Below are 9,338 nucleotides of genomic sequence, written 5' to 3' on the forward strand. Positions count from 1 at the left end.
CAAAAAAAAAAAAAAAAAAAAAAAAAAAAAAAAAAAAAAAAAAAAAAAAAAAAAAAAAAAAAAAAAAAAAAAGAGGCTAAGTCTACCGAGGGGCAAAAATGTCATTTTGCCCCTCCCAATAGGGTTCAAGGAAAACCCATCAAACCTCGTGCAAAAGAAAAAACAAAGAAGTTAGAGAGAAAATTGAGAGGAAACAAAAAAGATTTGCTGCGAAGTTTCGTTGGACCACCGTCCAAATCTACCTTCAGACGAGACCTGTACAAGGACTGATAGCTAGCGAGGCCGACGCTCCGTTAAGATCCAAGAACGTTTCGCGAGGTAAGTAAATGAACGACATTTTTTCAGATCTGAACTTTTCCTATGTGAATCGAGTCCTAAAATGTTGATATATTCACCTAGGAACAACTCTAAACATGATTTGTGAAGAAGTTTGGCCGAAATCTTGATCCAAAGGCGGAGATCCGAGAATCGTTTGAGATCGGTAAACAAATTTCAAACGCTCTTAACTCGTCTGGTAGTTAAGCAAAAATTACGAAAAAAAAATACCACGACGTAGCTCGTAACACGATCTAGAACCTTGCCAAAGAAACCATATCGATCCGAACTTCGAATCAAAAGATATGAAATTAAAAAAAAAAAATGGCTCTTTGTTACAGATTGAGGATAGAGAGAAGAAGGAGAAGAAGAAGAAAAATTCGCCAGTCACGTTTTGGCCGGCGAGCGGCGGAGGGCGGCTGAGCAAGCGTTGGACACGCGTCGATCGTCGGCTGGAGCAACGTAGCTCTAGTGATACGACGACACGCGTCGTTTGCAAACCCTGAGCCGAACCGCAATCTCGAGCTGAGCTGAGCCAAACCGGACCGCTCGACCCGCGATTGCGCAAAAGCAACCGTGCGTGGTAGTCACGACTGGTGTACTTCCTCACACATGGTCGGCGCATAGCCGACACGTGAGACACCCGCTTTGTGGATGTTTTATATTTGAGTTTTATGAGAATAGGGTTATAACCCGACTCGAACTACCTAAAAATGGGGTTACAATCCAACTCAATCCTACCATACTTTTAAAATTATTATAAAAATTAAGAATATTTGCCTTTATTATTGATGTTAGTGATAAATTGTAACTTGTGAATGTTTTATATTTGAGTTTGAATATGGTTATAACCCAACTCGAACTACTTGAAAATTGAGTTACAACCCAACTCAATCCCACCCTACTTTTAAAATTATTATGAAAATTAAGAAAAGTTAAGGAAATAGGATCTCATCGATATGTGACACTGAGTAAAGGAATGAGACATAAATGTACAGAGACCACGTCTGAATGAGGATAGGATGTCTAAGAAAAATTTAAAAGAACTAAAAGTTAATAACCATAATAGCTCGATGTGTATGTGAATGAGAACAAAACATATTGGAATGGCGTGTGTTGATATATGTGAATAATTTTCACTCTTAAAAACGAATAGTAAGTAACATAATCATGTCGCAGAGGAACATAGAAACGATAATCAAGTTTCAAATCTAATAAAAAAAAATCAATTTATTGTTTTGTTTCACATATACATCCACATATTACCATACAAAAGAATAGAAATAACGGCTTTCCTTGCTCATAAAACAAATATTATGTCATGGTAGCCTCGTAACTACGTACACACAAGGCCACATGCTAGAGATGCAAATACATCAAGTTTCATCATACAAGTTTCCCTACAAGCAACTACTCAGTTCAACACGACCAGTAGCAGTTCCTCCTACGTGGCTACATGTCGCTCCAGCTATTTGATCCTTATAAGAAAGTTGTACGTCCTCCATTTTTATTCCACTGCATGGATTTGTTGGACTACAATCGAATTTCACTGCAATTTGAGTGGCTGATGTTCCGTGAATGTCTTGGTACGTCACGCCACTGATTTTGACTCCTGAAGCCTGTTTGATGCAAACAAGAAGAAATTTAAGGAAGGGTTAACAATTGAAATATGATCCAGAGCCGTAAATTGAAAGTCCATTTGAATGGCTTACAAATCATGTATATTACCTGACCCGGACAATCTTTGTGACTTGGGCAATAATTTTGGTCAATAACAATTGGATTTTGTACGTTGTCCATGACAATATGTTGGAAGAGAATATTCTTAACAAACCCATTGCTTGGCCTACCCCATGCCTTGATTCTCACCCCATTTTGGGTGCGTGAAAATAAAGCTTTTTTAATGGTCACGTTTTGCACTCCAGCCTCTTCTAAGTCCTTTGCTAGACTTCCGATGCTACAAAATCGACCAAACGTATTTACTTATGAGTTTTACATTTTTATTTTTTCGCATACAAGTTTTGAATATAATAATAATAATAATTGAACCTACCTTATTCCATGGCCTGGCCCACAAACAATATTCTCAATCCACAAGCTAGATGTCCCAGGGCCGATGGATATGCAGTCGTCTCCTGTGCCTATTTTGGAGTTGAGTATGGTCACATCAGATGATAGTTGTACGTGAATGCCATCAGTATTGGGACTGTTGCCCGAAGCCAAGACCACAAGTCCTTTCATTTTGATATTTTGGCAACCATTTACCACTATGTGAAACATTTGACTATTGAGTGAGGTTAATGCACTAAGCACTACATTCTTTGAGTTCGAGATTTCAATTGTCTGCACAAATGAAGACATTAAAAAAAAAAATGTTATCTCAAATGGCATAATTATATGATAGACTCATAAACGTGATGAATTGAATAAATGAAAGGGCTAGTTGTTTATGAAGTGGAGGAGGGAGTGGATTAATGAAGTTAAATTTCATACCGTGGCCCCACTAGGACAAGTCCTGGTCGAGTTCTTGCATGCCCATAACCCACTTCCTTTACCATCAAAAACTCCACCTGAGATAGTTACTCCATCAACTCGTCCGAACAAGATCCAAGCTGCAGAATTGCCAATAACCCTATAGTCTGATGGAGCCACCAAAGTGCCATCAATGCGTATGAAAATTGCATTATTCTTGCACGGCCCATTGAATGTTAGACTACGAAGGTAATATCTTCCCGGTGGAACATAAATAGAGGTTGGTCTCGTGGAGCCACATGCATTAGCCCATGCGGTTTCAAATGCTTTCGTAGAGTCAGATTTGCCATCGGGCTTGGCTCCTAAATCGACAACGTTATTTGAGAAGGCAATTGCAGAGGAAGAATAGAGGAACACAAAAGGAAAGAAAAGAAGAAGAAAGCCTCTAAGAATTGTCATTTTGGGTGTGTGTTTATGAATATGGTTTGGTATTTGGGAGAAAAGAGGAAGAAAATAGGATGAAATGATGGTGTGGAGTGGAGAGGTTAGTGATGGTATTTATAGGATCATCAAAGAAAAGAATGCATAAAATATGGAATTGGTCAAGAGATAAGGTGTGCCGTCGCTTAGGTTTAGGGGATTTGAAAGGGGTCTGGTTTGATTTATTATGAGGTAAACATAGCTTGTAGCGTAAACAACATGAAAAGGAGTTGCCAAACTAAACAAGTGAATTTTTAAATAAGAACATGAAAGAGAGTATTTGTGTATATCCATAATCAAAGTGGCTTAGAGCTTACACAAGCAGCGTTGGCTATGCAGCCACCAAAAACACGACAATGAAGAGCTCATGGCATTCAACCGTAAAGCTACGTTATTTTCTCCTTCCCTTTTCCTGTTTCGTGTACACAAAGTATTGTGATACACACAACAATGCATGTACTCCACAGGTTTCCTTCTTTTCACTTTAATCCTTTAGCCGCCAAATCTCGTTTCAGTTTAGGTGTTTTTTTGTTTTGTTTTGTTTTTTTTTTTTGGAACTTAAGGAATCTCCAACTGTTTCTTAATCTTGATCTTGATTGGACGAGGGCATGAGACCACATTAGGTAGGTAGATGAGGATTGGCAAGTAAGAGAGTCGCTACCTCCTCGACGATGATATAATGAAACCTATTAAGAACATGTTAACTATACTCTGCTAGATGATCCATCTCGATTGACAGTGTCTAAAAGCCGCTTTGATATCAATTTGTAGAAAATAAATGCTCGCTCTGAAACTAACTTGATAAAATAACTCTCACGAACCTGTGAAGAAGGTGTCGAGAGGGGAGAGACAAAGAGACAGAAATTCTCAAAACCACAGACATCATGGCTTCGTTCAGTTTACTCAATTCCCTTCACAAGTCCACAGCGACATTTACAGCTAGCATTTTTGCTTCCTCCAATTCGGCTTTATCACGAGTGAGTGTCTCAATCGTGTGTCGTAAATTCACTGCCTTCGATTGGACTTGATTCAAGTTCACGTCAAGTGAGTTTCTCTGTTGAGTCAGCATCTCTATATCTTTCTCCTTGTTTAACCTCCAAACCAAGGAAAAATTTCAACAAGCCCAAGTCTGTCATCTCAAATTCTCGCGTCATTGTGCTTTTGAACTCTTCTATCATTTCATCATTGTTTCCTGAGAAAATGAGATCATCGACATAAAGAGCGACAAGTATCACATTACCTCCACTCTTCTTTGTATAAAGTGAATGTTCGTGGGGACATTGCTTGTACCCGTTCTCCCTGAAGTATGTGTAGATACGATTATTCCATGCTCGCGGTGCTTGTTTCAACCCGTAAAGCGCCTTCTTCAATTTTAGTACCTTCTTCTCTTCTCCAATTTTCACGTAACCGGGAGGTTGTTCGAGGTATACTTCTTCTTCAAGCACACCATTCAAGAATGCTAGCTTGACATCCATTTGAAAAATTGGCCATTTGAATTGGGCTGCTTGGGAAATGATCAATTGGATTGTCTCTATTCTATCGACGGGAGCAAACACTTCGCATAGTCGATAACCGCCTTTTGCTTGTATCCCTTCGCAATAAGTCGCACCTTGTACCGTTCAATCTCGCCTTGATCATTCATCTTTTTCTTGAATACCCACTTCACACTTATGGGCTGACTTCCTTCCAGTAATTCTGACACTTCCCATGTGTTGTTGTGATGAATCGCTTTAATCTCCTTATCCATGGCAGTTTGCCACTTCGTGTCTTGCATTACTTCTTCAAAGCTGATATTTTCAGCATCTGTCAGAAGACATACAAGGTGTACCTCATTTGTTGAGTCATACAAATCTTGCAAACTTCGCATCTTGGGTTGTCGTGGTTGATCTTCATCATCAGAGATTTCTAAGTCTGTTGGTGCACTTGTTGGTGCAGCAACTGATGTTTCTCCAACTTCGATATTGACTTCCGTCGAATTGTTCCAGTCCTATTCACTTTCTTCATTTACTCGCACGTCGCGACTCACTGTCACCATCTTGCTAATCGAGTCAAGTAGTATGTATTCTTTTGTCTTCTAATCATATCCAATAAAGATATACCTTTTGCTTTTGTCTTCGAGCTTCGTTCTTTGTTGGTCCAGTACGTGGGCATAAGCCACACTACCGAACACCTTGAGATGAGAAATTGTAGACTTTTGTCCGCTCCAAGCCTCTTGTGGTGTTTGATCATCTAACTTCGCGTGTGGATATTGATTCTATACGTAGATGGCACATTGCACAGCTTCTGCCCAAAATTCATTCGACATCCTTTTGCTCTTAAACATTGAGCAAACCATGTCGAGAATGGTCCGGTTCTTTCTCTCGGCCACACCATTTTGTTGAGGGGTGTCCGGTGCGGTTAGAAATCTCCTTATGCCTTGCTTCTCGCAGTACTCCATGAAAGTCGTCGAAGTATACTCGCCACCTCTATCGGATCGTACAGCTTTGATGTGTCTACCAGTTTCCTTCTCCACCATTACTTTGAACTTTTTGAACACCTTGAATACCTCGGATTTTCCTTCCAGAAAGTAATCTCAGGTTTTCTGTGAGTGATCATCAATAAAGGAGATGAAATACCTCTTTCCACTGAAGAACTCGGGGTTAATTGGTCCACATATATCTGTATGGATCAGCTCGAGAGGTTGTTTAGCCCAAAATTCAGCCTTCTTTTGAATTAAGGTTCTCGCATGCTTGCTGAGCATGCATTCTTCACAAAATTTTCCTTCAAAGTCCATGTTTGGTAGCCCATGTACCATATTCTTCTTTGCTAACTCCTTTAGGCCGCCATGATGTAGGTGACCAAAGCGGAGATGCCACAGTGATGCCTTGTCTTCTACGTCGACTCGCAAACACTTTTCTCGTATGCTTCTTAAGTTCAATTTATACATCCGATTTCTTCCTATCTCGACTCGAGCAACCAAACGCCATTTCTTATTCTTCAGGTGTAGCAGGCGGTCCTTTAGGAATATCGAGTAACCTCTCTGTGAGTTGCCCCATACTCAATATGTTGGTCTTGAGGTCTGGTATGTAATAAACATTTTGGATTGACCCCATCACACCATCCTTTTGCAAAAAGTGTATCGTATCTCGGCTTTTGAACTCCACCTTTGACTCATCTCCAAATGACACATGACCATCTTCAATTTTTTGCATTTCTTTGAATAGGTGCTCGTGACCGCACATATGGTTGCTTGCCCCTGAGTCGAGGTACCACAGAGTGTTGCTGTTGAAGTTCTCTTCATCTTGAGCCATCAAAATAAGACCTTCATCTGTTACATCTTCCACGGCTAGGTTGGTTGTTCCTTCCACCTTTTTTTCCGGCTCGACATGCTTTTGCAACGTGCCCCATTTTACCACAATTTTAACATTTGTCGGAGTTACAGTTATTTGCATAGTGATCATATTTCTGACATTTATACCACTGAATGTTTGATTGGCCGCCTCTTCCTCGACTACGTCCCTCTCCCACACCAATTTTCTTACTCGATAGTCTCTTCTCATTATAGATTTTTTCGTAACTGTTGTCTTAACCACCTCGACCATTCCCACAGTTTCCACGACCTCTACCTTGAACATTTTGAGTGTAGAGTACTTTTTCATCATTTATTAATGCCTTCGTCTGGAGCGCTTGATCGAGTAGCTCCTCCTTCTTTCTCTTACGTTGCTCGTGTGCCTCGAGAGAACCGACGAGCTCATCGAACTTTGCTAGGTCCTTCGATTCTTCCTTGGCATATACAACATTCTCGAAGTTGTCTGTTAACAACCTCAAGATTTTCTCCACAACCCACATTCCGGGTAACATTTCTCCGTTTTGATTTAGTTGATTCGCCACGGTCTGTACACGTGTAATGCAGTTAGATACATTTTCTGACTCCTTCATCTTCATGCTCTCCAATTTCGCCACGCAGAGTCTGGAGATGCATCTGCTTGACTCAGTCGGTTCCTTTGAACACCTTTTCTAGGGTGTCCCATGCTTCTTTTGAAGTAGTTGCCCTTGCAATTTTTTCAAAGCCCAACTCGTCAATAGCTAAGAACAACATATATAATGTTGCCTTATCTTTTGATCATGCTTCCTTTAGCGCCTTGTTTTGCACCATCGTATAACCCGTGGTATCCTTCGGTTCTTCGAAACCTTCTTCGACCACCTCCCATGCGTCTTGCGAACCGAGAAGAGCTTTCATTTGGATGCTTCAATTCTCGTAGTTCGTCTTCGTCAATCGTGGTAGCGGCATTTGTCCCATCATGTTCGCCATCGGCTCTGATACCAATTTGTTGAAATTAAAAGCCGCTCTGATACCAATTTGTAAAAAATAAACGCTCGCTCTGAAACTAACTTGATAAAATAACTCTCACGAAGCTGTGAAGGAGGTATCGAGAGGGGAGAGACAAGGAGACAAAAAAATTCTCAAAACCCTTTTCTATTACACTATACGTTAACTTTGTAACTCTTGCTCTTTTCACTCTGCTCTTTGCTCCCTACTCTCTCTCCGATTATAATGATAAACCAAACCTATTTATAATTTTTCTAAAGCGAACAATGGCCATGAGAATCTCACATTTTCTAACTCATAAAACCACTAGTCCCTCAAACAAATGTTTGGCCTTTTTTAATGAGTTTTAAAACCCACATTAACTAAAAATGGAAAATGCTTTTTTTTTTTTAATTTAAGTTTATTCTCAACCATTATAAGTTAGAATCATGACGAAGTGGTACTTCGAATACTTATGATATATAAGTTAATTATGATAGAAGTGATTAGTTGTCCAACCTAAATTTCGAGGCGTCCAAAGACAGAGTGTGACTAATAGACTATGCAATGCGACATAAGTGTATACAAGCAATAGAAAACTTCCATAAAATTTTAGGCCATTAAAAAACATTTAACAACATATCCCTGTCCAATGTAAAAACATATACATGTTCATGTGTTCAATTTTTTCTTAAAAGAGGGAATGAGATCGGAATACAAAAGACGTGTATGATACGTCAGACTACAAAAAATTATGATGACAACACAGATGCCTAGATTAACACCCTTTCTGTGGCTACTGATTTTTCGAGCACCCTCTCGCCTCGACCAACAACATCATGCACCTAAAAAAGAAAAGATAAAAAGGGTTGAGTATATAAGTATAATCAATAAGCAACCTACTTGTAAGCTATCATCGCATCCTTTACCTAGCAAGAGAGCACAAGCTTACTCTAGAATTTAGGTGTATCGTTCTTGTTGTGCACAATTTTGGATAGGTAGCTTAGCCTACGCAGTGGTAACCGGTGTTGAGGTGCTACCTCAAATAACTCTAACAAATGGAGACAACATGATGAGTGCTAGCCTACTCGTCATCCAATGTCGGAGGGGCTACCCCATGTACATGTCAGGTCCACTAACTATCCACACGAAAATGTCTACCCATAGGACACGGGTCCATTGTTGGGATATGGAGTTTGATGCCTATTTATAGTAAAGATCTAGTAGAGATATACTTGGTAGATATTTGGTAAAGATTTGATAGAGATATATATGATAGATATTTGGTAAAGATTTCATAGACATAATATTTAATAGGTTATATCTCTTAAATCTTTGAAACCTATATTTAGTAAATTGAAACCCTGTATATACCTATTACACAGTCTCTTCATTCTCTATATTTTCTGTTGTTGTACATACGTGAAGTCTTCAATAAAACTTTTAGCCTTATTCCTTCTTGAATCTTCTCTCTCTTGTTCTTTGTGTTCATCTTGATAACGAGTGTGTTCGTTGTTGAGCGATCCTAACAATTGGTATCAGAGCGAGGCGAAATTCATTTCAAAGATTGGAATTGAAAAGTTTGATGAATCCAATTTTAGTTTCTAGAATATGCAGATTGAAGATTATTTGTACCAGAAAGATTTTCACGAATCCCTGATGGAAGTGAACCCGGATACTATGACCACGGAGCAGTGGAAGCTCAAGGATTGCCAGGCCTTAGGGTTGATCCTTGTAATGCAAAAAAAAAAAAAAAAAAAAAAAAAAAAAAAAAAAAAAAAAA

At 39.3% G+C, this 9,338-nt stretch overlaps 2 protein-coding genes and 1 long non-coding RNA gene across 4 annotated transcripts; 1 reads left to right on the forward strand and 2 right to left on the reverse strand.

The window, feature by feature from the left end:
- Positions 1-29: 29 nt before the first annotated feature.
- Positions 30-1,133, forward strand: LOC111486745. Its single transcript, XR_002718926.1, has 3 exons — positions 30-318; positions 400-481; positions 657-1,133. It is a non-coding gene; the product is annotated as an uncharacterized LOC111486745 (long non-coding RNA).
- Positions 1,134-1,501: 368 nt separating this feature from the next.
- LOC111486678 (polygalacturonase-like) lies at positions 1,502-3,305 on the reverse strand. Of its 2 annotated transcripts, none has more exons than XM_023133892.1 (4): positions 2,809-3,305; positions 2,369-2,658; positions 2,044-2,272; positions 1,502-1,934 (listed from the first exon to the last, which is right to left on the reverse strand). In XM_023133892.1, the coding sequence occupies exons 1-4, from the start codon at positions 3,244-3,246 to the stop codon at positions 1,716-1,718; spliced, it is 1,176 nt and encodes a 391-aa protein (XP_022989660.1). In that variant the 5' UTR covers positions 3,247-3,305; the 3' UTR covers positions 1,502-1,715. The 2 variants fall into 2 exon arrangements, with proteins under 2 accessions (XP_022989660.1, XP_022989661.1); XM_023133893.1 differs by having other exon boundaries at positions 1,761-1,934; positions 2,028-2,272.
- Positions 3,306-6,236: 2,931 nt separating this feature from the next.
- On the reverse strand, positions 6,237-7,095 carry LOC111486578. Its single transcript, XM_023133750.1, has 2 exons — positions 6,919-7,095; positions 6,237-6,872 (listed from the first exon to the last, which is right to left on the reverse strand). The coding sequence occupies exons 1-2, from the start codon at positions 7,093-7,095 to the stop codon at positions 6,237-6,239; spliced, it is 813 nt and encodes a 270-aa protein (XP_022989518.1).
- Between the last annotated feature and the right edge of the window lie 2,243 nt (positions 7,096-9,338).

This window comes from Cucurbita maxima, unplaced genomic scaffold, assembly GCF_002738345.1.
Source record: "Cucurbita maxima cultivar Rimu unplaced genomic scaffold, Cmax_1.0 Cma_Scf00011, whole genome shotgun sequence".
Classification (NCBI taxonomy): domain Eukaryota; kingdom Viridiplantae; phylum Streptophyta; class Magnoliopsida; order Cucurbitales; family Cucurbitaceae; genus Cucurbita; species Cucurbita maxima.

Bases quoted from the DNA above. Each gene is read 5' to 3' on its own strand.
- LOC111486678 (XM_023133892.1), bottom strand. From the start codon at position 3,246: ATGACAATTCTTAGAGGCTTTCTTCTTCTTTTCTTTCCTTTTGTGTTC. The intron at 2,659-2,808 runs GTATGAAATTTA...TCATTTGTGCAG, and splicing joins CTTGTCCTAGTGGGGCCACG to ACAATTGAAATCTCGAACTC. The intron at 2,273-2,368 runs GTAGGTTCAATT...TCGATTTTGTAG, and splicing joins GGGCCAGGCCATGGAATAAG to CATCGGAAGTCTAGCAAAGG.
- LOC111486578 (XM_023133750.1), bottom strand. From the start codon at position 7,095: ATGTGGGTTGTGGAGAAAATCTTGAGGTTGTTAACAGACAACTTCGAG. The intron at 6,873-6,918 runs GCATTAATAAAT...AAAATGTTCAAG, and splicing joins ATCAAGCGCTCCAGACGAAG to GTAGAGGTCGTGGAAACTGT.